This window comes from Durio zibethinus, chromosome 1 (genome assembly GCF_047325235.1).
Source record: "Durio zibethinus cultivar Kanyao isolate XHJ-2024 chromosome 1, ASM4732523v1, whole genome shotgun sequence".
In the NCBI taxonomy this organism is placed as follows: Eukaryota; Viridiplantae; Streptophyta; class Magnoliopsida; order Malvales; family Malvaceae; genus Durio; species Durio zibethinus.
This window is the reverse complement of record NC_143162.1, coordinates 36,593,741-36,619,685: the sequence shown is the minus strand read 5'-3', so window position 1 is coordinate 36,619,685 and position 25,945 is coordinate 36,593,741. Positions and strand designations below refer to the sequence as shown.

General features: G+C 33.9%; 4 protein-coding genes across 27 annotated transcripts; 3 read left to right on the top strand and 1 right to left on the bottom strand.

The window, feature by feature from the left end:
• Positions 1-1,835: 1,835 nt before the first annotated feature.
• Positions 1,836-11,878, top strand: LOC111312688 (Protein kinase superfamily protein). Of its 11 annotated transcripts, none has more exons than XM_089768136.1 (19): positions 1,836-1,947; positions 2,089-2,367; positions 3,105-3,196; positions 3,308-3,523; positions 3,995-5,248; positions 5,656-5,828; positions 5,920-6,172; positions 6,625-6,717; positions 6,970-7,110; positions 7,192-7,284; positions 7,437-7,629; positions 7,713-7,798; positions 9,231-9,319; positions 9,439-9,490; positions 9,609-9,665; positions 10,135-10,284; positions 10,765-10,872; positions 11,185-11,266; positions 11,528-11,874. In XM_089768136.1, the coding sequence occupies exons 2-19, from the start codon at positions 2,151-2,153 to the stop codon at positions 11,560-11,562; spliced, it is 3,384 nt and encodes a 1,127-aa protein (XP_089624262.1). In that variant the 5' UTR covers positions 1,836-1,947; positions 2,089-2,150; the 3' UTR covers positions 11,563-11,874. The 11 variants fall into 11 exon arrangements, with proteins under 11 accessions (XP_089624262.1, XP_089624272.1, XP_089624285.1 ...); XM_089768146.1 differs by having other exon boundaries at positions 10,765-10,839; positions 11,528-11,873; XM_089768159.1 differs by lacking the exon at positions 3,105-3,196 and having other exon boundaries at positions 11,528-11,873.
• Positions 11,879-12,164: 286 nt separating this feature from the next.
• Positions 12,165-15,348, bottom strand: LOC111312693 (COP9 signalosome complex subunit 4). Of its 3 annotated transcripts, none has more exons than XM_022913205.2 (14): positions 15,199-15,348; positions 14,956-15,107; positions 14,606-14,709; positions 14,444-14,504; positions 14,188-14,280; positions 14,000-14,100; positions 13,643-13,751; positions 13,509-13,553; positions 13,352-13,420; positions 13,172-13,263; positions 13,040-13,082; positions 12,797-12,856; positions 12,585-12,644; positions 12,165-12,495 (listed from the first exon to the last, which is right to left on the bottom strand). In XM_022913205.2, exons 1-14 carry the CDS (start codon positions 15,326-15,328, stop codon positions 12,421-12,423), a joined length of 1,194 nt encoding a protein of 397 aa, XP_022768940.2. In that variant the 5' UTR covers positions 15,329-15,348; the 3' UTR covers positions 12,165-12,420. The 3 variants fall into 3 exon arrangements, with proteins under 3 accessions (XP_022768940.2, XP_089624311.1, XP_022768942.2); XM_089768185.1 differs by having other exon boundaries at positions 14,045-14,100; XM_022913207.2 differs by lacking the exons at positions 13,040-13,082; positions 13,172-13,263; positions 13,352-13,420.
• An 11-nt stretch (positions 15,349-15,359) lies between these two features.
• On the top strand, positions 15,360-17,923 carry LOC149520605 (uncharacterized). Of its 8 annotated transcripts, none has more exons than XM_089768191.1 (5): positions 15,360-15,721; positions 15,978-16,054; positions 16,269-16,362; positions 16,714-16,786; positions 17,608-17,923. In XM_089768191.1, the coding sequence occupies exons 1-5, from the start codon at positions 15,547-15,549 to the stop codon at positions 17,627-17,629; spliced, it is 441 nt and encodes a 146-aa protein (XP_089624317.1). In that variant the 5' UTR covers positions 15,360-15,546; the 3' UTR covers positions 17,630-17,923. The 8 variants fall into 8 exon arrangements, with proteins under 8 accessions (XP_089624317.1, XP_089624323.1, XP_089624327.1 ...); XM_089768199.1 differs by having other exon boundaries at positions 15,608-15,726; positions 17,594-17,923; XM_089768205.1 differs by having other exon boundaries at positions 15,608-15,726; positions 16,247-16,362; positions 17,594-17,923.
• Positions 17,924-18,789: 866 nt separating this feature from the next.
• LOC111312686 (alpha-1,6-mannosyl-glycoprotein 2-beta-N-acetylglucosaminyltransferase) lies at positions 18,790-25,189 on the top strand. 5 transcript variants are annotated; one of them, XM_089768129.1, is made up of 17 exons: positions 19,038-19,156; positions 19,473-19,571; positions 19,926-20,125; positions 20,892-21,028; positions 21,106-21,216; positions 21,329-21,430; positions 21,625-21,733; positions 21,828-22,028; positions 22,257-22,425; positions 22,521-22,602; positions 22,689-22,782; positions 23,081-23,177; positions 23,552-23,645; positions 23,723-23,795; positions 24,245-24,418; positions 24,520-24,642; positions 24,847-25,189. In XM_089768129.1, exons 3-17 carry the CDS (start codon positions 19,928-19,930, stop codon positions 25,006-25,008), a joined length of 1,926 nt encoding a protein of 641 aa, XP_089624255.1. In that variant the 5' UTR covers positions 19,038-19,156; positions 19,473-19,571; positions 19,926-19,927; the 3' UTR covers positions 25,009-25,189. The 5 variants fall into 5 exon arrangements, with proteins under 5 accessions (XP_022768923.2, XP_022768922.2, XP_022768921.2 ...); XM_022913188.2 differs by lacking the exon at positions 19,473-19,571 and having other exon boundaries at positions 18,790-19,156; XM_022913187.2 differs by lacking the exon at positions 19,473-19,571 and having other exon boundaries at positions 19,016-19,156; positions 19,914-20,125.
• The last annotated feature ends 756 nt before the right edge of the window (positions 25,190-25,945 follow it).

Sequence of the window (25,945 nt, the reverse complement as noted above, 5' to 3'; positions counted from 1 at the left end):
ATTAAAAATTTCATATATCATATTATAAATTTTTAAAGTTCAAATAATACATTAAATATTTTATTATAATTTAAGGTTATTTATGACATTATCCTATATATTAAAGTTGAGAAGGAATCAATACATATTTAGATGTTGCTTATGGAAGAGAAGGACAAACCTAAATATGTTTTGTATTTGGTTTAGGAAAGTTTTACTCACTAATGATATTATTATGTCGAGTTTATATCTTATGTATGAACAAAATTTACGTGAAATTTTTTAAATAAAGTTTATAGTTTTTTCTTAAAAATGATTTAAAAAAATTTTAATGAAAATTTTAAATTGATAAATTATCGAGTATAATGTAAAAATCAATAATATATAAAAAAAATTATTAAAAATATTATTTATAATTTAAATTTAATTGATACTTATTTAATAGTAAAAATTTTTTAAATATTTTTACTAAAAATGTTTATCTAAAAAATATATCAAAATTTATTAATTTTTTTTAAATTTTACATATTTAATTTATGTAACGAGATATTTCAGTTTTAATTTTTAATTTTAATTTTAATTTAATTATTTCTAATAAATAATTTTATGAACTTCATTTAAAAAATTTCATATAAAATTTTTTCCTTTGATGTATAGTATATAAATTTTATATACGATTAATAAATCAAATAACATCAACTTATTAATAATCAAATATAAATTTTTATTAGCATTAAACACACAAAAATTTAAAATTTATTAATGAATTAATATTATTTAATTCATTAATAATATAAAAAATTTATAAATTATCGATGCATCAAATATATACTTTTTTATTACATTTTAGTGGAGTTTTTTCTTGAAATCTTTAGAGCCGCTTAATAAACTTATGACCTTGATAAAATTGCCGATTTATCATTGAAATGAATGATATGTAAGTCAAAAGCTGCGATTAATTACGTGTTTTTATTAGAGAATTTGTCAAATTCCATTATGAGAATTCCAATATTTCAATTCGTACAATTATTAAATTTTAGTATACGAGCACTTCATTTAATTGTTTTTATTTTAAGTTACCCGAGGAGAATAGAAAATTAGTGTGGGTGCAGATATTTTTGAATTTAAAATTTTTAATCATATTTTTTCTAATCAAAACAATAACACTAACTTAACCCTAAGCCTTAGATTCAATTAGATTTAATTGTTTATATATGATTCAGATTCTTTAGTTTTTCAAATTCAAAAAGCTTATTCAACACGTAAACACTTGATTAAATAATTAATACATTTAAAATTTTTTTGGTAAAAATAAATTCGAGATAGATAAATTATTTAATCTTTTGAATTAAAATAAAATATATCGTACCTAATAATTTAAAATAATTGATTGTAAATCATGCATTTGATATAATCTTAATAAATGATCATCAATAAAACTTATATGATTAAATTAATCATTCATCGGTACACTTTAAATTAATTATGCAGCGTGGGGATATGGCTAATCAAAAGCTTGACCAGTGAATGCTATTTTGAAAATATAAAACTGAAGTTTTAAGGATTTGAATTTATAACTTTCACGTATTTTCAATTTAAAAATTCAAACTCTCTTTGTAAAAGGTAAAGATTGTGTTTTGAAATATAATTTCATTTCTATAATGAAAATAAAGAAATATATTCATTTCTGATTGATAAAAATAAAAGAAAAAAATAAATATAAAGTTTAAAAATAAAATGACAAAATCCAGAAGTTGTCCGTTGAAACCAAGCAAAAATTTATCCAAAACATTTATTTTTCGTTTTATTTTTTTGGGTTTAATTTTAAATAGTATCTATCAACCGTCATTGTAACCGAACCCGCTCCACACATCACGAAAGCTGGCTTTTCCTTTTGCAACTAGAACGAACAACCACGCAAAGCAACAACAACGACTCCTTCCTTTCGCCAACTAAACACTCTTTCAGGTGCTCCATTTTCTGTTTCAACTTTTTCCTTTTATTTTATTTTTCTGATTTTCAAATTCTCTTTAATTAATAAATTTTATTTCGATTTTTTTTTTGGGTTTTTTTTTTTTTTTATGTTTGTTTCTATTTTTTTTAATGAAGTGCTTTCGGTAACCTGAACGAAGCTCGAGTTTGAGGGTTTTAGTATTGGATTTTTGTGATTGATGGCTGATACGAGACGAAACGACCACGTTTTCTCGTCGGAAGTCGGGATTCCTTCCGGATTGAATCGGATCAAAACCCCGCGAGTTTCTTTGAAGGAACAACCGAGTACAAAACTGGGCGAGTTGAACGAGTCAAGGACTTCGAAGCCTCCTTTGAAGCAGCAACAGAACTCAGTCGCTCGTGGACAAGGAAAAACATCCGGTTTCTCTAAAGAAGGTCTGAATGTCTTCTTATTTTTACTTTTTTTTTCAATTTTAGCTCAGACGTCTTTGTTAAGGTCCTGTTTGTTTCCCGAGAAAACATGGAGAGAAAGAAAACGAATTTTTAAATGTCAGTTGAATTTTACTGATGGTATATCAAACGTCTTCAAATCATTCTAGAGCTTAAGGATGATTAAGAACAAAAACAAAAATTAGGAATCAAACATAACCATTTTGCAAAAAAGAAGATTGTCATCCGTATACGATGAATGCCTACATGAACGTGAGTTAAAGTGATTATAGTATTGTTGTTTGCTAGGTCTCTTTTATTTAAATCATGTCAAATGGAAATAGTTATCCATCAATTTCATCAATTCGTTCCATTGCTTATGCAAAGAGAACTTTTCACCTCTTAAAACATGAGTCTGAAATGGATTCCTGCAACTTTAATGGTTCGCTGTGCCATTAGTTCTTAGGCTTATTTTTCAGGTGACTTAGAATTTTTGGTATTACCAGAGTTTGTGCTTTGTACTGAGAATACTACTGCTAACCCCGTTATCTTAGACCAGTGAATATTTCCAAGGTGTTTTTTTCCTTTTTGTTTTGCTTTAACTTTTCCAAGTTCATTCTCTTTTGTTATCTTAACCTTGTCCTGAGTCTTTTGTTTACCCTTCCTTATTTTCTAATGAAGCATTTATTATTCAAAGCAAAATTAATGTGTATTTGTTGCTCTTTCTGGTTTCAAATTTGTAGTGGAACAAAAAGGAAAGAAGATAGCACAATGGTTTTCATCATATATTTCAAGGAATTCCACTCAAGCCTTCAATAATGTTACAAATATTGATGTGAGATTTAAACTATGCCGATTTTTCTCTAACATCATCTTGCAGATTGGTTTCATGATGTACTTGTCTTGCATTAAATGTACCTGAGAAATCGTGCTGCCAAATTTTCAGGGTGGTGGCTCAGAAGTTATGACACGTGAAAAAGAGGAAACTTCAAGGACTAAACTCGGTTACACGGAAAATAGGTTGGAAGGAAAGCAATCTTCAGCAGAGAGTGCATGCTCTAACATAGTGTCAAAAGGTCTAAAGAGTTTTTCACATGAATTAGGTCCTAAGGGTGGTATTCCATCTGCCCATCCTCGAGCCCACAGTTACAATGATTTAAAGGTATTGTGCTGCTATTAGTGAAGAAAGAACTTGGTTATAACCTGTTTTTCAATTCCTTATTGAGTTAAAAAAAAAAAAAAAACATAATAAAGGATTTTGCAATATATTTTGAAAATTTTAATTTGTATTACTTAGTACAAAGTTTTTTTCTCTTTCCTTGAGAGGCTTCATCTATATTGCATGTTCAAGTAACGACTTGATTCTCATATTTGTTTCTGAATGTCATTAATCATATTTTGGTTAGTTTACTCTACCAATAGAAAAGTTTGACCACTTTAGATTATCTGGATCACTATTAGTACAATTCTGCATGAGAAATGATAGTAGGGCATTAGGTCATCTTAATGGAGAAGCTGGTGCTTATGGTTGTGTTGCTTTGCCACAATGGCAGTTCTATTGGACTCTTTCATTTCTGATTAATCAGCTAATTTTTCTTTTCCTTTATCTCTCTTTTTATGAATTGATTGTTAGGAACTATTGGGTTCATTACATTCAAGATTTGATGCTGCTAAAGAGGTGGTGGACACAGAGCTGGCTACTTTTGCTGGGGATGTGATGGATGTTCTTCAGACCATTGACTCCTCATCTCCAGAGGGTCGCAAAATGGCAGAGGATCTTCTGTTTCTTGCTCAACAATGTGTTGAAATGACCTCTTCTCAGTTTCGCATTAAGTGTGAAACAATAGTTCAAAATTTGACTGAAAAAAGACAGCAGTGTCAAACAGTATTGGTGAAGTGGTTGTGCACGCGCATGCTCTTTATTTTGACACGCTGCACAAGGCTATTGCAATTTCAGAAAGAGAAAGAGCCGATTGACAAGAAATCTCTTAAAAAATTTAAGAAATGTTTAGAAAGCATTCCTGCTGTTGAAACGAGTTGGGTTCCCACTGCTGCAGTTGCTGATTCTCATTCAGCTAATGCTATATATCAGGAGGCTGATGGTGAATACAAATTGCAGGGAGAAAATAAAGTGTCTTCTTTCCCTGAGCCAGCCGGACGGCATTGTATAACTTCTGGAAAAGATTCCACTATTCTTGAGAAAATTTCACCTACACAGAGATCTCGATCTGATTTTACTTCACAAGAGCAGCAATTTTGTCAAGCTGACGGCAGTTTTCTAAGAAATTCAGTTAACACTTCCTGTTGTAGTTCACTTCATGAGCACAACCATAATTTTGATGGTTCACATATTGAGCCTAAGCGAACACTAAATGGGTCTGACTCAGTAATCTGTAGAATATGTGAGGAAGCTGTTCCTATTTCTCATTTAGAATCTCATTCTTATATATGTGCATATGCAGATAAATGTGCACTAAATTGTATAGATGTAGATGAACGGCTTGTAAAGCTTGCAGAAATATTAGAACAGATTATAGAGTCACGGAATTTGAGCTCATTTGGGAGCCCTGAGAATTCAAGGATGCAAAATCTGAGCTCTGCAGTCATATCTGAAGGTTATTCTCCCAAGATAAGTGAGTGGCGAAACAAGGGTGTTGAAGGAATGTTTGACGACATACATGAGATGGATACTGCCTGCATAGAGGATTCTCATCCATCCTCTATTGACTTTAAGGGCCATTTAGGCATGAGGCTTGGAAACTATGGAGCATCATCCTCAACTGGGAGCATGACATCTGTATCCTCTACCAATACTCCAAGAGCAAGTCACTTTGATTCTTTCTGGTTGGAGCATAACAATCCTTCTGAACTAGAGGACATGCAACAGGTTTGTTGAACTAGAGGATCTCATATTTTTTGTATTTGATATTTTCATCCCCGTATTCTTGCTGCAAAAATTATTCAGTGTTTTTGCCAAAACACTAAATGAAGTCTTCTTGACTCGTATGGAACTAATGCATTTCTTATGCAGCTCTGTTAAGTTAAAGTAGGATCACTCTATTATATATTCACCCAATTAAATAGATAACTATAATGAGTAGGATAATCTGTCCATCTTTTTATTTTATGATAAAGATATGTTTGCATATGTCTAAGTATACACTATCATTTTTCTGATATATTCCTTTTATCTTTACAATGAGCTTCTGTGTTGCATCTAATGCTATTTTGTAATGTGAAAGCGTGATGTTACTTTTAAGTTTAAATCAGTCCTTTTGTTATTGTTTCTGGCAGATGGTTGACCTTTCAGATATAGCCCGTTGTGTAGCAGGAACAGACTTGTCCAAAGAAGGGTCTCATGAGTTTTTGCTTGCTTGCATGCAAGACCTGCAAGATGTTTTACAGCATAGTAAGCTTAAAGCTCTTGTAATTGACACTTTTGGAGGCAGGATAGAAAAACTTCTAAGGTAATACAGTGTTCAAGAGTAATATTTTTGAGACTGAACACATACCTCAATGCAGTGTAGAGTTCATCGAGTTTCTTAACTACTCATGCAGGGAGAAATATTTACTTGCTTGTGAAGTAACACATATAAAAAGTCCAACGAGTTGCAGTGAACAAAGGGAAAACTCTAGACTCTTCTCAGATAATACATCTCAAAGTAGTACAGTGTCAACTCCTTTAAATATGTCCCACAAAGAGAGGACAACAATAGATGACTTTGAGATCATCAAACCAATTAGCAGAGGTGCCTTTGGTAAAGTCTTTCTTGCACGCAAAAGGACAACGGGTGACTTATTTGCAATAAAGGTAAAAGTTCCTTTTTTTTTCTCCCACTGAATAAAGTGAACATTTAGTCCTGTCCTCTTTTGTACTAGAATCTAGAATGTCTTAGATTAGTTTCATGTATACGACAAGGAAAATGCAGGATATCTATGAATGTAGAAAAATCTATTATAATACTTGTTTCAGTTTGTAAAAACTGAAAGTGACAGAATCAAGTGGTTGCTTAATTGATTATGCTAAGAATAAATTTTGTAGTCTTTGCTCGGTCAACACATCTCTTGGGTTATTTGATTGCAATTTGATTTCAACAATATGATTTCTTCTGGCAGAACATACCAGTAATAAGTTTAATTATAAGTTTCAAGCTTTTATTTTCTCATGAAGCATTCAACTAGTTCATTTTAATCTTGAGCATTTTTTTAAAACGAGAATTTGGTTTTAGTTTTTAAGCTAATGTAATTTTGCTGCTTATGCAGGTTCTCAAAAAATTGGATATGATACGTAAAAATGATATTGAGCGTATATTAGCAGAGCGGAATATACTCATAGCAGTTCGAAACCCTTTTGTGGTAATAGCTAATTCTAGCATGCTTTGAGCTATAACATTCTTTTTTTCAATTTAAATAAAATGCATTAACTACATTTTTCAAGTTTACCTTGTGACTGAGCATTGAATCATGCGATTTCTCTTTTGTCTTGACCTGCTTATCCTTGTTATGGTTTATTGTTTGACAAAGATTGTTAATGTTTGTAACTTTAAATTGTCTTATTGTCTTAGAATGAGGCTAGTTGAATAAAAAGATGTGAGTTGGTCATTTCAGGTCCGATTCTTTTATTCATTCACCTGTAGAGATAACCTCTATTTGGTTATGGAATATCTCAATGGTGGTGATCTGTATTCTTTGCTCAGAAAAGTTGGATGCCTTGAGGAAGAAGTAGCTCGTACATATATTGCAGAACTGGTTTGTACGAACTCATTTTCTATCATGCATGTCCAATCTAATTCTTGTATGAACTTTTGTTAAATTATATCCGAATTTCAGGTTCTTGCTTTAGAGTATCTCCATTCCCTTGGAATTGTACATCGCGACTTGAAACCAGACAACATACTGATTGCACATGATGGTCACATTAAGGTCTGCTGTATGAACAATAAATTTTTGTTTGAGTAAATTATATAGCTGATCAAGAAACATTTGATTTCTAGTATGAATTACTCATTCTGCATATCTGCGTTAACCTTATGTTATTGTAATGATAATGAGCTAATTGTTGCTTACATTACCAGCTTACAGACTTTGGGCTATCAAAAATTGGTCTCATAAACAACACAATTGAGTTGTCTGGACCTGAGACAACTGGAACCACTTCATTAGATGCTTGTAATCTACAAAGCCAACAAATAGAGGGTAGAAGTCGACACTCGGCTGTTGGAACACCTGACTACCTGGCCCCTGAAATTCTTCTTGGCACTGAGCATGGTTTGGATTCAGCCTGAGATCAGGTTTATTGTAAGTCCTTACTAGATGAGGCATTTGATATTACAACATTGATGTTCATGCAGGTTATGCTGCGGACTGGTGGTCAGTGGGGATAATCTTGTTTGAGTTCATAACAGGAATTCCACCTTTCACTGCTGAACACCCTGAGGTATATATCTTCTTGAAGTCTTATTTTCATTCACTCATATCCTCACTATTACTAAAGTAATATGTGTTGGGAATTGATCATGTAATTAACATGTCAACACAAATTATAAAATTTTAACAACTCCCAAATCCTAGAATCACATTGATAAGAACTTACACAATCATGCACACCAACCGGCTAGAGCAAATTTTGCATACCTTGGGTAGTTGTGTGCGGCAAACAACGAGAAGCTCCAAGCTTGGTTGCTGTAAACCTGCAGTTGTTAATGTCAAGTCCACATGAACAAGGACGAAAGAACCTTCACCAAGGTTAGGTAGAAGTCTCAGCCGAATTCTTATGCCAGTAATAAGCACCCACATGTTAGCTCAAGTTTACCCAAACTTCAACCTCTGAAATTGGTTGCTAGCTTCATAAGCAAGAGCATAACCATGTACCAGTCTCAATAGCTTCTATGAAATCCATTTCTTGATAAAGCATTGACTAGAAACAATTTAGGAAAAATGCATGCTTTAACAAAATGATGATCTCATAATTACAACATATTGTAATTCTCTTGCAAAGCATATTTATTCCAAGGACTTTATCTAGGAAGTAAGTAATGTCAAGCATAAACAAACTTGTACATAAAGAATGCCTTAGTCAATTATGGTAATGCTTAATATGATATGTATCCCATAACCAATCCAACTGGTCTTAGGGCATACACCAACAATATGTAACTTTAATGAAGGTATTGAATTATTATGTCAGTTTATGGTCCAGCAGAATCTTGTGTCTGTTGGATCTTGATGTTGATGTGGGATCTCTTTTAATTCAATGAGCTGCCTCTCAAATTTTGAAAAAATGATTTTACTGCCCAAAACAAAAACGTTTCTGATATTTAAATTAAATCTTGAGAAGGGAACACATAAAAAGACCTAATTTGTGTTTCGAAGCCAAGGCTAAGGTTTGTTTTATAACTGCAAATGGCTGTTTCTATCATCCATTGTTCTCTCACACCATATTTGTTTGATGTCGAACTAATCAGCCACTATGCTTTATAATAAGTGCAACATTTATCAATTTCTTCACGGTTTTTGTGTATTCCTTTGTTTTCATTGAACTAGGTGGTGACTCTGTTTATCAAATTAATCTCTTGGAAATATGTTGTATAAGTGATGCGAACTTTTCCGTTAAACTTTAGTTGATTGAACGTTGTTTCATCCTGCAATTATTAACCGCCACAATATGTGATTTCTAACTACCATGTATTATTTTTAAGAATTTTATGTTCTTTGTATTTGTTCTCTGGAACGTAGTATACATACATACATACCTTTTTTATTAGTTGAACTCATTCCTTTTTGGATTCCTTCTTATTAGCGTAATGCTATGTAAAAAATGTTGGCTGACTAGGAATGCTCTCTTTCATGCTTTTGTCATGGCCTTGCAGATAATTTTTGACAACATTCTGAACAGAAAAATTCCATGGCCATCTGTGCCTAGTGAGATGTCCTATGAGGCTCAAGATCTAATTAACAGGTTGATTTTTGGCTTTGAGTCTTAAGATATATTTTTAGCTTGTATTTTATTGACTTAATCATGTTAAGGGTAAAGTTTATTCACAACAACTTATTCAGTACCAATGCATTTTCTTACAGGTTTCTTATACATGATCCCAATCAGCGGTTAGGTGCAAATGGATCAACTGAGGTTGTACTTCACTTTCTAACTTTTCATTTCATTGGAAAAGCAAAGTATACCTTCCATTTGCTATTAAAACTTGAAAAGGTATTCTTGTTACTGTAATTTAAGTGGGACCATCTTACAGGTAAAAGTGCATCCTTTCTTCAATGGAGTTAACTGGGATAGTCTTGCACTGCAAAAGGTATGAATCCACAGCTTTAATTCTATCTTTGCCTCTAACAACATGGTTGACTGTTATATTTCCTTGTTAATGCAATACGTGAAGGTTTAGCAGGTGCAATGTGTTTATATTTTATATTTGCATATGGCTATCTTAGTTCATCAATATCAGATAATTGTTTTTTGTCTTATTCTGTTGGGCTTTATACCCATTGTCTATTGATTATCCTGTATGCTTAAACATTTCTACGTGTGTTGATACAGTAATTTCTTCTATTGTCTGCCTAAGGTGTAAAAATCGTTTTAACTTTTCACGTTTTATAGATGTCTTCTTGCCTTTTTATGCATGTATTTGCGTTTACATAACAGCAATAGTACTCTGTTAACTTGTTGAGAGAGGAAAAGGGAACATGGTTAGGAGAATAGAAGAAAATGTTGATTTGTCTTTGATGGAGATCCAATATTAACATGTTAGCTTTAACTTCTTGCAGGCTGCCTTTATACCACACCCTGACAGTGCAGATGACACCAGCTATTTTGTATCACGTTTTCCTCAAATTTCCAGTGGAATCCCTGATGAGAACGATTGTAGTAGTTCTGATACTGAGACTTGTGAGTCAAACTCAAATGGTGGACTTGAGGTAATTCACTAACTCATGGCCCATGCTATCTTCTTGTGAATCAAATTGAAAAGTAATATTTTTGGCTTACTTCAGATGGATGGACATGTGGGCATGTGTACTTGGATTTGGTTTTAATCAAGAATTATAGTTTTGAATGATGCCACAAGCATCTTAATTTGAGATTGCAAAAGTCTTCCCTGTAGAATTTGATCTTATAGAGCACAATATTGAAATTTGATCTTTGTAACCAACTCCATTTAATGTTTAAGGCTTTGTGTTTTTATTGTGCTTGAGTTTACATTATATATATATATATATATATATATGTTGCAGTATAGTTCTATAAATAGTCTATCTAGTAAAAGGCTGCAACATTCATCCTTTCTGTTGGAAGGTTTTCTAGAAAAAAAAATTTCTTCAATTTGGATGTCGTTGTCTGCTGCTGCTGCATGAATGTGGCAATTCTATCCTGATCATCCCTTATTTCCTTTGTTTCAGATGGATGAATGTGGTGACCTAGCGGAGTTTGATTCTTCTCCTCTTAATCTCTCATTGATTAATTTCTCTTTCAAGGTATGGCACTCGGTTTTCTTGAGACATACAAAGGTAAATGCACTCGTACATTTGTAGTGATTGGTATCCCTGAAAGAGTAAATTAATAGTGATAATATGTTATTCCATTCTTAGTCGAAATCCGTTCAAGATAAAAAGATATCATCCAAATTCTTGTTTCTGCATGTTTGTTATTAGATCTGTCTTATGATTTCCAGAAACTGAATACCATCAAATAATCAATCATGAAATTTCCAAAAACATAGTAGCAATCACGACATACTCTCATTATTCGAATGTTGAAAATTGTGGTTAGTTTATAAAAGCATATGAGCTCCTTATTCTTAAAAGGTTGTTCAATTGCAGAATTTGTCACAACTGGCATCAATAAATCATGATGTGCTCTTACAATCTGGGAAGGATTCAGCCAAGTGCTCCCCATCCAGAGGTTTAGGGACATAGTTTGAGTTGATTCCAGTGCCTTTTTTTTTTTTTTTTATCATTTATGAAAGGGAAAAACAGAGGATTTAAGAAACTGTAAAATTAGAACAAATTTTACAGAAAGAGGAAGAGGATCTCCTTACTTTCATTTCTACTTGTTCAATACTCACAAGTGCTGCACTAAAAAGAAAGCAATGGTTTTAAATTGTTGATAAATATGGCGATTCTGATATATATGGCTATAATAAACATGATTCATTTTATGCAGTTGAACTCAAAATCTCAGTTACTCAGATCGGTTGACCAAGAAATCAAATGAGACTGTCAAAAATTTGCATCAGATGTTCTTGAGCAGCTAAGCAGGTGACTCATTTGAGCCCGATTGAAATAACCACCTCTGCTGGCGATTACCGGCATTTTATAAGCAAGACGTAAATTGGGGCAGAGTTATTGCATTAGATAGTCATTCATTCAAAATTTGCCCGATTGCTGGAAATGATTGTCGGGTCCACGTTCATGTTCCTTAATGTACGGTCCAGAAAGTAATTTTGTAGACGACTAGTTTGGTTTAAGAGGCTTTTTCTATTCGTTACCTCCTAAAACGTGAAAAGTAGCATAAATAACTAACAATTCAAAATATTAATCCTTACCAATTCAACCAATTTATAAATCTTATACGGTAAATATTAATCCTTACCAAATTCAACCAACATAAATCTTATAAACTAAATATCAATCCCTACCAATTCAACCAACATCTGTTGACTTTGTTAGATCATATCTCTCAGTTGTGTATTACCTTTTTCTCTAATAGGGGCAAGGAAAGAGTTGCCGGTATTCTGCAACTAAGTTGAGGACATTAAACGAATTTCTAGCAAATCTCGGATTGATGTAGGCATCATAACTGATCAATAAGGCACATTTCTAAGTAAACAGCTGAAAAAATTAATGAAAATAACAATAACAATTACAGAAACTTAAGTTGATTATCCAAAATCCCATGCCTACCTAACAGACAATCGAAGTTACAAAAGTAAACACCAAAGAACGAAAATTGGCATAAATGAGAGGGGATAGACGGTGTTCTTTTATGCATACAGGTTAAGGATAAAGTCAATCCTTCCTCTTCTAAGTTTCTTTGTTATTGGCAGGTGCACTGGATCAGACAGGAACTGCCATGCCCTTCTTTACCATGCTATCTAGTATATCATTCAGAGCTTGACAAACACCAACTATCTGCAAAATCATACACTAAGATAAAACTAAGAAGTTGCAAAAAGACGCACACATTGGCCATAATTAAGTCCATACTCAAGATTCATTACCTGTTGATCCCATTGTTTCAGCTCTTCAGTGTCATCTTCAAAATGTATAACCGCTTCCACCTGATGCATAAGATTATTAATTATATATATAGATCTTAATAAACACAATTTATGAGTTAGGTTCTACTTGAGGATCATAAGAACACAATCATAAGATCATTGAATCCATAAAAGCAGGAATTAAACAAAATAATGCGGCAAGAAATTGAAACCTGGTCAATCGATCCCCTCATTCTATCCTCATAAATCATTCTTGACGCTATCTTCTCAGCCTGTAAAGAAATATCAGCCAATCATCTTCTCCATTAACTACAATATATGAAAATATTTCCTCATAAGACAGAAAAGACCAGAGAATCAAAAACCACAAGCAGAACAAGTAGCTTAAAAAGGTTGTAATGACAGCCGCTATTGTTGCTTAATTGGACCAAAAGGGTGCCACAAAGAAATCATACCTTACGAGGAGGAATGCCCAGCAAAGTACCCAACTCATCAAAACTATTACAAAGACAGCAAAATTTTTTTTAAAAAAAATTCCAAACTTAGAAATAAGATAAGATGGAAATCAATAATGTTACGTTTCTAACCTTATATTTGTGTAAAGTTTACTTGCACTCAGAAGATTATGCTCTATCATGGCTCGGTCCAGTACAGTAAAATTGTCAGGAAGCAGTGCTTTCTATTGGGAAACAAAAGGTTAATCTAAGACAGGAGAATTTACTTTTATTGTAAATGTAACATCTAGGACAGTTGAACCTTTTTTTAACCTGATGTGGTTTCAGTTCTTCAGCAAATGCATCAATTTCGGGTTTTCTTAAAATTCTCTCCAAATAAACCTGTCAATTTCGATATAAATCCCCATCAAATGGACAACAATATGCAAGACTAGTGCATGCAGGGACGCATGAGAGATAGAGAGAGAACCTTTTGTAATATTGGATAAATCTTCAAATTGGAGCACCGTTCATCCTGAAACATGTCCCAAACCATTAACATAATTCGACTCAAACAATAAAAGGAATTTCTCATATTACATACCATCAAGTGAAAGTGTTTACTTTGTAAAGGGTGGCAAGAACACGAGAGCGTTGAGGACCTGCAGCAGCTAATATTGTACAGGTTACAGCGGCAGATAGAGGTTGCTCCAGCGCATCCTCATCAATTGCTCTGTAATAAGTGAATATTGATAACTTTTGCACCATAATCCCTCAAACATATCTCATAATTCAGAAAAGAAGATATGAGATACAAGCAAAAATTGATAATTGTACATGGCATGCGAAGCATGATCATTATTAATGTAAACACCATGTACAGAGTTAAGGTGCTTTTGCAAATTTGAGCTAATAACTGCTTCCTAAATGGAGACACTAGCAAAACTTTTATATAAACAAATAGAACCTAAAATTACATACTCATCTCCTATTTGTCGCTTCTCAATTTGAGATATGTCATAGTACCGCAGTGCTGCTTCCAAGAACTTCCTCTTCAAATCCAAAATCCTTGCATAACAGACCTGAAAACAAGAAAAAGAATAAAGTAAACAAACAACTTCAGTTCCAGCTCTAAATTTACAATTATTGGCCAAAAACCTATGCCAAACCTTGTACTGTAAAATCAATACTTCATGCTGACTATTGCTAACCAAGAATGAAGCTTTATTAATAAAAGCTTCTGCATTAACAGCATCATCATCCTGTAAAATATTCAAGCAATGGTTGCAGTCAAAGTTCCAAACTTATTTTAAGTGTCAGCAATAGAATAAGTAGCCACATTACTCCTTGGCATTCTAACACATCCAAACTTGTCTAAATCATGCTAGCATTCAACAAAAACAACACCAAAATGAAATTCAATACCTCAAGATATAGACGAGCAATTTGGACACATTTTGACAATCTGAACGTGTCGTCAATAACCCTGATAGCCAGTTCATAAACATATAAGTATCATCAATAGGAACAAAAGAAAATACGCTTCAGCCATCATTAGAAAAATTAAAGAGAATCTTACTGTCAGACCTCATTCCAGAGTCTAAATCAATCCCACTTAGCATCTGCGCTGCTTTTGACCACTGTTGCTCAGATTCATACAACTCAGCAAGTTTCTCTCTGATAACCAATACCTATACAACTCATACAAAATAAACAGGATTCGTTAAAAATAAAACAGGAGGCCAAAAACAAAAAAAAAACACAAATTTCCCTTTTGCAACCAAATGGAAGCCATGCCGCGAGCAAAATTTAAGCAAAAAGGTACAATAAATAAAAGGCCGAACAATGTGGTATCGAAAGGTGAAAAAGTACTTCCAAACAGAACAATTTTCCCAGTACCTTTCAGCAAGGGGATACCAATCAAATCTAAAACGAACCTGTTCTTCGAATGAAACGACACGAGGCTGAATCTGAGCAAGGGTATAATGGGCAATTTCCTTTTGCGCATCTGGCTCCAATCTCCCTAATTCTTGTGCGAAAGTTTGTAGAAGCTGCCTTGATACCACCAGTGGAACATCGTCCGATAACACTGAGACAAATATTAATCACCAATTAAAATAACTTAACCTAAAAAAAAGCCCTAAATAACCGCATAAATCAAGCAAAAGCAAGGCAATTACTATGATCAATGAATTTCTTCGCTTGAACGATATCGTTTGATGAGAAAACAGTTGATAAAATGTGTTTGTATTGCTCAATTTTCCGCCTCTGATCTACGATCGCCGAGGCGTTTGCTAAGGCACTATCCATTGTCTTTCGATCGCTTCTTCAAAATTTTCGAAGCCCTAAACCCTAATATTTTTTTCCCCTTGAGACAGGAGAGAGATTTTCTTTTTTCGCACTGTCCACCGTTTATGGTGGTTTTATTTTGTGTTCTGCTACTGAGACACAGTAGGGTGTTACACAGTATGGACAGCTCTTTGTCTGCGTTACCAATAGAGCGAATTAGTAACTGACACGTCACTAAAATGGCATTTACGTCCTTTAAATTGTCAACGAAAAGTATTTGCTGTCTATCTTTGACCGTAACGCCAAAGGCCACACTTTTTTTTCCTCTTTGCTATAGTTTAGCAAATCTCAGAGAATCTCTTCACTCTCGATTCGATCACACCATTAACGCAACCGTCAACGGCCCCTGCTTCGGTAAGGTAAGCTTTTTGATTCCTTTATTCCTGGAGGTTTTGTTTTAGCTTTTTGCTAAGTTGTTTAAGAAATCAGAATTAAACTCTCAATAAAATTAGCGTAGAATTCCTTCAATTTAACCCTTGCATTTAAAATTTTATTTTCATTTGATCCAATGAACCTAAGCTACCTCGCCGTGGATAATTCTGAAATTTTGTTCAATTTTCGTTTTAACTGCTATTGATTTTATTTTGTTGTTGTTGGGTAACAATTTCAGTCTGTCTCCTGGAAATAGTGCTTTTCTTTCTTGACTGGTTCAAAGAGCACGAGAGTGAATTAAGTAATATGAATAAGGTTTGGATGTTGAGTTATTGAGTTTTCTCACTTCTTTATGATAATTCAAGTTGCATCTGACAGAAATTGAATCATAAATTAAGATGATTTCAGCTTGTAGTTTAAGGCATTCCATCACTGTAATGACTTTGGCCATGAATTTGAATTTTTTTTAATTGATCATTTCTTGTGTGACTGTAATGATTTTTACAGGCATCTATTGCTTTATTTATAGGGGTTAGAGATGAACTGGGTTCAGCGCAAGATCTATCTCTACAATGTCACCTTTGGACTCTACATGTTGGATTGGTGGGAGCGTTACCTTTTCAGTATCCTTTTTCAGTTTTAGGGATTTTCGGGATTTGCATGCTGTAAGGATTGTTAAAATATTTCATTTGGATGATTCTATCTGTATTCATCGTTTACCTAACAAAAGGATCAAACATGGTCATTTTGTGGAAGCCTGTGACTGAATTATGCTGATATTATTATACAAGGAGCTGTCTTGTACTTTCTGATTGGCTGTTTAATTTGATAAAGTTTGAACTTTGGAATTTTGAGAAATTTTGGCTTTCTTATCTACCAGTTTAGAATAGAGTCAAAGGATCCTATTAACTTATTTGTTCATCACATCAGTTATTAAGATAACATCCCACTTGTCAGTTCCTAAACCATGGCAGATATGTTGGTGATTGTGTTGATGTGGTTCATTTTCTACAACAGCTCAAAATATGTAACTGAGGTCTTCAAGAGGTAGATCCTTTACCATGTCCTCTGGCTCCATTTCATTGAAATATTTTTGGTGCAATAGGCAGAAACTTTATTGTCTAGAACTTGGTTCCTCATCCTAATATTCTTTGCAATCTTTACCATATTGTACCTTGCTTGTAACAGAAATGTGGATTTAAGTTCTTTCTAAGTTTAAGAGTTTGGTTCTTCTTTGCATCTTTCTGTTGAATGTAATACTAAATTTTACTTTGCTTTAATCATTGCTTTTTTGGAAATAATTTAGAAAAATTGTGGGATAATAAAGTTTTTATAAGCTTGTTAGAGATTATTGAAGCTGATTGACATGACCCAAAAAATTAGGATTATAAAATCAAGACTGTAGATAAACTAGAATAAGATATAGCTAAATTTTCCGTTCTTCACTCCTTCCTCCTTGAAAGCTTTCATACATTACTTAAATCAGGATTTGAAAATTAATGTTCTTTCCTTGCTGATTGTCTTATACATGTGGAATTGCATATGATGTTTCAAAATATAGTTTGAGGTTACATACTGCATATTGTGGCCTTATTCATGTGATATAATTTAAATTTAAAGAGTGCTTTTTATGTCATTGCTGCTGCAAAAGATTGGAACTATGTTTACTACGTTGTTGTATCCCTTGCCAAAACTTTATTGGTATTTCTCTGTATTTGGATTTTGTTGGAAAAAACCATGATATTTGTGTGTTTCCTCGATGGCTAGTGCAATGGTTAATCTTATTGGTAGTTTGGCATTGACCATTATAGTGAATACAATATTATTTATTTCAACTTTTTCCCCTAATTTCAGGCATTTATCCCAAGGGTGGGAGTTGCATTGGCATGACAGATTGCAATGGTGATCCGAACGTGAAAATTTTGAATTATTTGGTGGAAATCTAATTTGGTGTGGATTTACATACTACTTTGTTAGTATGTAGTGAACTGGTGCTTGTCTCACCTGTATTTTACACTTTTTCATAGCTATTCCTTGCAAAATATATACAACATTGGCACTGCTGTAGTTTTTGTTGGTAGTGTCCTAACACAAAGCTTTTGTGTTCCACTTAATGATGCAACATTGTATTTCCCTTCTCTTCATATGAGCTTTTAACCAGTGGTTTTACTTTTTGCTTTTGGATGATGTAAATCTCAAGGGCTAACAGAGATGAATATTTATGTCTTGGTAAGTGCATGTGATGGTGTTGCTTCATATAAAATCATGTATACTCATAATAGCTATGATAAGATGAGGATGTACTCGTATATACTCATAGCTATAAAATCATAATAATATGAGAAGAAAATGAACGTAGGTGAGATAAATATACTTAGGTTAATATGTGGTAAGATTAAAAAAAACAAAATTAGAAATAACAAAATTCAAGAAAAATTAAAAGTGGTTTGAATTGAGAAAAAGAAGAGAAAAAGTTGTTTGAGATTTTTTGAATATGTGAAACATAAATTCACCAATTAAGAGGTAGATTACGAAAAACGTGAATATAAGTAATAAAAAATAATATAAATGTTAAAAAAGTAGATGAATGAAAATGTTATTTTTCATAAAAATGAATAACGTAAAAAAATTCAAAATTATAATTTAATATGAATTTTTTTTTAGTTTTTGTATGCGATCAATTTCAGAATTATGAAATATAAAATTTAGTTTGTTATTATTATTATACTCGAAGCTATAATAAGATCATCATATACTCTATTATACAAAATCACCTATTTTTTTTCATTTTTGATGTAATTTATTCTCAAAGCAAGTGGAATAATTCTCATCCTTGTTTTCAGGTTTTTTCCAAATTTTAACATGGTAATTATTTCTTTTGTTAAGTGGTAAAAATTCTTGGATTTTATTTAATACTTTTTTTTTTCAAATTGATTCCAATAAATTTATTTACATAAAATTTAACGAATTAATGAAAAATCACGTTTGCAGAATCTCTTAAAGATTTCAAATTCAAGGCTAAAAAGGAGGTGCAGTTCGTTTCGCCACTTATACAACCGTTGTTAACACACTAGCTATTATGAGTCTTTTGGCTATTGAAATGAAATCACCCAAAAAATCATTCTGAAAAAAGCATTAATTACAAATTTTCTAATTCGGGCACTCTTGATGCTAAACGATGATACGGTCAAGTAGCACTCCAAGAGGAGGTGTGTAAAAGCAAAATTTGGAGTGGAATTATCATTTCTCTTTCCTATAATTAGCAACAAGTTTTGTTCACTCTCGATAAAAAATACGCGATCATTTCCATCAGGCGAATTTTGGCTGTCTACGAAATCTCACAAACAGGAGATTTCAAAGATCGTTGTAATTGCAAGAAGCGCACTAGCGTAACTGCTCCGAAAATGGACAATCCTGGTTGGTCTCCGTATTTGTTTTCCTTATGTTTCTTTATCTTCACGAACTTGCGTTTTTATGGCGGTTTTTTCATTTTGCTCTTCTTCCAACAGTTTAATATATTAGTCTCCGAATTTTATTGCTCTGTTTGGTTGCTGAGAAAATCGGAGGGAAAATGAAAAAAAAAAAAAGGAAAAAGAGAAAAATGAACTTGGAAGCTTACGCTTCTAAGCTTACTCAGTATAATATTCTTCGCTTTTTTTTTTTTTTTTTTTTACTTTTTTTCTGTTGCTTTTCGATTATGTTCTCTTTTTCTACTTTATTGCTTTTTGTTTAGGGGAGATCTATGGCGGTTACTCAATTGAAAGCTGTGTTATAGCCTTATAAGTTCCACCGATTGCTATTTAAGGTTGAATTCAGAGGATACTAATTCTAGGTATCGTTAAATCATGGAATATGAGTTTGACCGTGATTTCTTGACTTAAATATATTTGAAATATGGGTGGATTATCTGTGAAAGCAAAACCAAGCGAACTTAAAACTGTAATGTCTTACCAGCATATTTGCTTCTTGATTACTCGTGAAAGAGGATGATCTCAAATGCTTTATTTGGCTAATTACACTCTCGACTTGGTTCTTGAAATGAATGAGTTAGGGTATTAAACCAAGCATTAGGATGGAAAAGTTTCTTTAGTCAGTCTTAACTTTATCTTGTCGATTTCAATTTCCTCAACATTCCGAATATAAAATTTGGATCAGTATTTTGACAACTTAGAAGGAAATCTGCTAGATATGGTTGTGCCACCGGTTGAAGGTGTTGCAGGGGGAGGGACAGCATATGGATGGAATGATGGTGGTTTCCATGTCTCAAATCCACTCAAGGGCTCAATTGACCCCACAGAAGTTCTAACTGCTGATTTAGTACACGTGTGGTGCCTCCCGAGCACAGCAAATGTTGGACCACAAGAAGTGCCTAGAAATTTAGAGCCTGTAAGTCATTGCCACACTGTTTTATTGTTGCTGTTGAATATTTAATCAGAAATTCGATTTAGGAATACATTCATGCAGGTTCAAGGGGTAGATTTGGATCTTTATTTTACCTTCTTTTTTTCTTTTGAGCTGGCTTACAACTGTGTTTGCTCACCCCATGCATGCAAGCACTAGTCATGGTTGATAGTTTGGCCTGTTGTTTTGATTTAGGCTTGCTTGTTTATATATCAAATTATGGTTAATCATTAATGCATGCATGTTTATTAACATTTTATGTTTGTATAGAAAATAAAAGATTGCTTTCTTTTTGACATTCATTTCATCCAAATAGAAATATAAAATTTATTTACTTCCCATACTACTGTTGTTCAATTCTGTCTTCATTCTTGTATCTTTATAGTCTATAGGGATAGGATTCACACATCTTTGCTTATGCACACTGCAGGGTGGAGGAGGTTTGAAGGAAACTTCAGGATAGATTTCACAATGTATGATATGTATATTAAAATCTTATGTTTCCTTCTCAATTAGATTTCCTTCTGGTAGTGTGTAGCCTGAAAAGAAACACTTGCGTTTTTTGGGTGCAGTTGTTTTATTTTTTAATATCCTTTTTCTTTCATTTCTTCTCTATTTTCTTTTTAATTTTGTTTTTGGGGCCCATGGGTTATAAAGAACAAATTTAAGGAGTGATTACTACTAGAAATGACTCACATGTTCTTTGAGTAGATATATTGCTCTGACTTCTAATGTTTTTTTAATCTTGAAGATAAACCTTCTGGCAGCTAGAAATGAGAGGGAAAGTGTTCAAATTGCCATCCGTCCAAAAGTTTCTTGGAATGGTTCTAGTGTTGCTGGAGTTGTGCAGGTTCAGTGCAGTGACTTATGCTCACCATCTGGTGATCGGTTAGTTTCTAGACAATTTTGGCTCTTTATATGGCGTAGTTTTAGATATATTCTTGCTAATATTTGACCGTGGACAGGTTGATTGTTGGCCAATCATTAACATTGCGCCGGGTGGTTCCAATATTGGGTGTACCCGATGCTCTTGTACCTCTTGATCTTCCAATTAGTCAAATAAGCCTACAACCTGGGTACTACTCTGTTAATGGCTTCATAGTGCATGTTTTGGTGGTGTGAACAAAAATGAGTGGCTTCTTATTTCTTAAGACTAAGATGGTTGTTTTTGTTTTTCCCCTGCTTCAGGGAGACAAGTGCTGTCTGGGTTTCAATAGATGTGCCAAGTGCACAGCCCCCAGGCATATATGAAGGGGAGATCATAATTAATGCTATAAAGGCAGATGCAGAGTAACCATCTTTCCTCCTTTACCCTTTTTACCTTTAGTTTTTATTCTGTCAATTGGAGTCAATAAATTGCAGCTGTTAAAAGGGTGTGCTTAATATTTTGTATGGGCTTTTGCATGAATTGAGTAGTTTTGCTCTATTATTTCATACTTGTTATTATAAAAATGTAATCTCAAGAATTCATTCCGATTACTCAGATCGTCATCACAATGCTTGGGCAAGGCTGAGAAGCATCGACTATTCACAGAACTTCGTAACTGTCTTGATGCTTTGGAGCCCATAGATGGAAAGCCATTGGATGAAGTGGTGAATATCTGAATCTATTCTTCTTTGAGTCCGTATTACATTTAAGTTTTGCTTCTCTTTTTTTAAGCCGTTCATATGATTAATTGCTTTTTAGGTAGAAACAGTGAAATCTGCCACTACATCTTTAAGAAGAGTTCTTTTGTCTCCATCATTTTCTGAGTTCTTTTCGGATAATGGGCTAGTTGATATGATGGATGAAGATGCTATATCAAACCTTTCAGTACGGGTCAAGTTAAGTTTGACAGTATGGGACTTCATTATTCCAACAACCCCCTCACTTCCTGCTGTCTTTGCTGTATCCTGTATTTTTGTTAAGTTAAAGTCTTTCTGTATTCATAATAAGTGTAGGCTGCCACCTATATGACCAAGAACACAAACTAAAGGTTTATTCGGTCCTCACTCCTCACTATACCCTCGCATAATAATTCATTTCAGATTATATTTGGAATGGCTGATGACAAGTTATGGATGTTTCATTTTCTCCTTTCTGGAGAACTCAGTGTGTGCTTAACCATGTATTTAGATATCTGATACTGTAATTGAGGATCGCTTTGGTGTTGAACATGGGAGCAGTGAGTGGTATGATGCATTGGAGCAGCATTTCAAGTGGCTTCTTCAGTACAGAATCAGCCCATATTTTTGTAGATGGGGTGATAGCATGCGTGTTTTGTCTTACACATCTCCCTGGCCAGGTAACAAAGTGAATTGTCATTAATCTACTTTTACAGCAGTGATTGCTCTTGTTTTTCCCTCTTTGATATATATTTTACCTTGTCTGCTACTGCAGCGGATCATCCAAAAACAGACGAATACTTTTCAGATCCACGACTAGCAGCATATGCTGTTCCATATGGTCCAGTGGTCTCCCGGTATAGAGTTAGTTGCATGCTCACTTCTCTCAGGTATTTTGGTAACAAAAACTGATGAATGTCCATGACTTGTTGATGTGCAACAGTAATGATGCAGCAAAGAATTACTTGCAGAAAGAAGTTGAGGTATTGAGGACAAAAAGTCATTGGAAGAAAGCCTACTTTTACCTGTGGGATGAGGTATTATCTCTTTTTTAATTGGCAGAAAAATTAGCTGTTATATGCCATATTAATGAGATATAATATCCTGGGAAGGACGTGATGTCTCAGCTTTTCTCTATTTATTATTTTTGGCCTGTAAAGTGACGCCAATCATTTCTGCATCTTTATACTTCTTTTTTATGTGCTATAAGTCTTTTATGTTCTTTGTTGTATGTCCAGTAGTTGATGTTGTTTCAGTAATTATCAAATTGATTGCTGTTTGTTAGCATTATGTGATAATCTTGAGATATTGCTGAGAATGTAATTCTTTCTGCAGCCACTAAACATGGAACAATATGAGTCTTTTCGCAACATGGCAAGTGAGATTCATGCTTATGCTCCTGATGCTCGTGTTTTAACCACTTACTATTGTGGTAGGACTTCATGCCCTACTTTGTTCAATTTTCTATTTAACATGTCAGCTGCCTCTTTCATAAGTTATAATTTGCCCTTGAGCAATTGGTTGTGAAATGATTGAATGTGCAATCAGATAGTTGGAGCCCAATAACATAGTATAAAGTTTCTCACTTTGTTAGGGTAATTAGTCATTTTTGCATGCGTTAAAGAGGTGCCATGGTCATATGGCTGACTGTTAAAGGCTTATTGGTCTGCTGTTCCATTTGACCTGCTATGGTATTGAAAATTATGTATTTCAGGAGTCTTTTTGCTATTTTTACCTTATAGAATTAGCAAGGCATCCTTCTCTGATCAATTGTGATGGTTCACCTGGTTTGCTTCTTTCATGCAGGGCCAAGCGACGCCCCTCTTGCACCAACTCCTTTCGAGGCTTTTGTAAAAGTGCCAAAGTTCCTACGCCCTCACACTCAAATCTATTGTACAAGGTATCTCTTGCTTGTTATAGTTCAAAGGGTTCTTCCTTATCCTGAAGAATAATTAAAATTTTTGTTTTTGCATGCAGTGAGTGGGTATTTGGTAATCGAGAGGATCTTGTTAAGGATGTTATTTCTGAATTGCAGCCAGAAAACGGAGAGGTAATGCTTACTGTTGGTTTTTGCCTATTTCTCTGTCTGTGTAGGTGTGTGGAGGGGAAGAGGGTGGGATGAACCTAAACAAAGCTCTCTATAGTTCATTTAATTATTTTGTTATGATGATTTTTCAAATTAATCATTTTCTAATGATGCTTGGTGGGATTTAGCATAAAAGATTTCCTCCCATCAAGATTTTAGGATTAAGGCAAAATGTTATTTACTTCCCTTTCATCTAGTGAAGCCAAACAGATTGCTACTGGCTTCTTCATCAAAATATGTGATGCATTAACCACCGTTTGGGTCGTGCCTCTGTCCTGGCAGTGTCCAACATTCTACTTCAGAGTTGCAGAGTTCTTATTTTGTATTTTGTAAAAGCAAAACTTCTAAACCCCAACATCAAAGCTATGGGCACTATGAAAGGTTATGCTGATGGGAGTGAGCTTTTATTTTAGGAATGGTGGACATATGTCTGCATGGGTCCATCTGACCCTCATCCAAATTGGCATCTTGGAATGCGAGGAACGCAGCATCGTGCTGTTATGTGGCGTGTATGGAAGGAAGGTGGAACTGGATTTCTGTACTGGGGTGCCAACTGCTATGAGAAGGCGACAGTTCCCAGTGCAGAGGTATTCACTTAGCATCTCAAATCCGTAAATATAATAATTGAATGGCATTTCTGAACTCTCAAAATTTTTTTCCTGAAAATGCAAAATATGCCTTTGTGCAGATAAGATTTAGGCGGGGCCTCCCCCCAGGTGATGGTGTTTTGTACTACCCAGGTGAGGTGTTCTCGTCTTCAAGTCAACCCGTTGCTTCACTTAGACTAGAGCGCATTCTCAGTGGCTTGCAGGTGAATCAAATTTCTGAGTCAATGTTTGTCACATTATTTTACCTTCTATTTGTGCAATATTTGCTGCCATTTCTGAAATTTAGTAGTTTAGAGGAATATGAAGAGAAAATAACTGAAAGATAGTTTAGGTATAATAAATTTCTTGTTATCAGCTTTGCGAACCAGTTTTTGTTTGCTTATATATTTTCTTTAACGTCGATTCAGGACTTTGAATACCTGAAGCTTTATGCCTCAAGGTACGGAAGGGAGGAAGGACTTGCCCTTTTAGAGAAGACAGGTGTTTATTTAGGTCCCGAGCGTTACACCCTCGAACATATGGCAATTGATATAATGCGGGGTGAGATTTTCAGCACTTGCAGATCATGAATCAGTATTGTTAATTGGCTTGTGTCTTCATTTTTGTGATAGCATTTTCCTTCCATAGAATAGAGACTTTTGTACTGCACACCATGCAATGGTAAAGACAAACTTGAAAACACTGCCGAATCTTCAAATTTGGGCCTTGGTCTTTAGGTCCTAAAGGATTTGCCACCTGGTTAAAAGAATACTCCTAGTTGTCAGAGTCGTTGCTTTTTGCATTAGTTCCGAATGGTTACTTCAAAAATGGACCCAAACCCAACTTTATTGAAAGTTTTTTGAAGCTGAATCCATAAAATAAAGTGTGGGCTTGGATTCACGTTATCTTTGTTGCAACTCACTGTCCAGGCGTGATTTCCAACTTTAAGAATTCTCCTAATTGAAACGAGAATCTTTGGAGGTTAGTTAAAAGCCAGCCAGCCAGCCATTCCTTGAAAGCTTTTTTCATGTCATTTTCACCGGCCGTTGGTACTTAACCAAAACATAATACTTAATCTAGTCCGACTTAAAAGGATACAATAACATCATATTTAATGTAAAGAAAGTTTAGAATTAAAAGTTGAAGATGCATTTTGAAAGAATTTTAACATATCAAACTCTTGCAATCTCCTTATTCCTTATAACAAAATCATGCAACATGTACAATAACATCCATTGAAAAATTTTAGTCAAAATTACAGGCTTCAAATATTTAGGTTCAAAAGTTTCGGAAATATATGAAAACATGCGAGGAACACTTCTGAAGCATATATATATATATATATAGGCCCTTAAAATCAGTTCAAAAAAATGATCAAACAAAATTTGAAAATATCCAAAACCGACAGGACTATAAAAGTTTGTTTTTTGACACATGAAAATAGGGATGAGATTCCACGTGTGTGGGTCTCACGGCAGTCAATTAAGTTATGATAGTAGTAGGAATGGTCGCAGGCCAATTGAGAAT

Bases quoted from the DNA above. Each gene is read 5' to 3' on its own strand.
- LOC111312688 (XM_089768136.1), top strand. From the start codon at position 2,151: ATGGCTGATACGAGACGAAACGACCACGTTTTCTCGTCGGAAGTCGGG. The intron at 3,524-3,994 runs GTATTGTGCTGC...ATTGATTGTTAG, and splicing joins ACAGTTACAATGATTTAAAG to GAACTATTGGGTTCATTACA. The intron at 6,173-6,624 runs GTAAAAGTTCCT...CTGCTTATGCAG, and splicing joins GTGACTTATTTGCAATAAAG to GTTCTCAAAAAATTGGATAT.
- LOC149520605 (XM_089768191.1), top strand. From the start codon at position 15,547: ATGGCATTTACGTCCTTTAAATTGTCAACGAAAAGTATTTGCTGTCTA. The intron at 16,363-16,713 runs GTATCCTTTTTC...AAACCATGGCAG, and splicing joins GTGGGAGCGTTACCTTTTCA to ATATGTTGGTGATTGTGTTG. The intron at 16,787-17,607 runs GTAGATCCTTTA...ATTTATCCCAAG, and splicing joins GTAACTGAGGTCTTCAAGAG to GGTGGGAGTTGCATTGGCAT.
- LOC111312686 (XM_022913186.2), top strand. The intron at 22,603-22,688 runs GTATAGAGTTAG...GATGTGCAACAG, and splicing joins TATGGTCCAGTGGTCTCCCG to TAATGATGCAGCAAAGAATT. The intron at 22,783-23,080 runs GTATTATCTCTT...TTCTTTCTGCAG, and splicing joins ACTTTTACCTGTGGGATGAG to CCACTAAACATGGAACAATA.
- LOC111312693 (XM_022913205.2), bottom strand. From the start codon at position 15,328: ATGGATAGTGCCTTAGCAAACGCCTCGGCGATCGTAGATCAGAGGCGG. The intron at 13,554-13,642 runs GTAAACACTTTC...GACATGTTTCAG, and splicing joins TTCTTGCCACCCTTTACAAA to GATGAACGGTGCTCCAATTT. The intron at 13,421-13,508 runs GTTCTCTCTCTA...CGAAATTGACAG, and splicing joins TTTATCCAATATTACAAAAG to GTTTATTTGGAGAGAATTTT.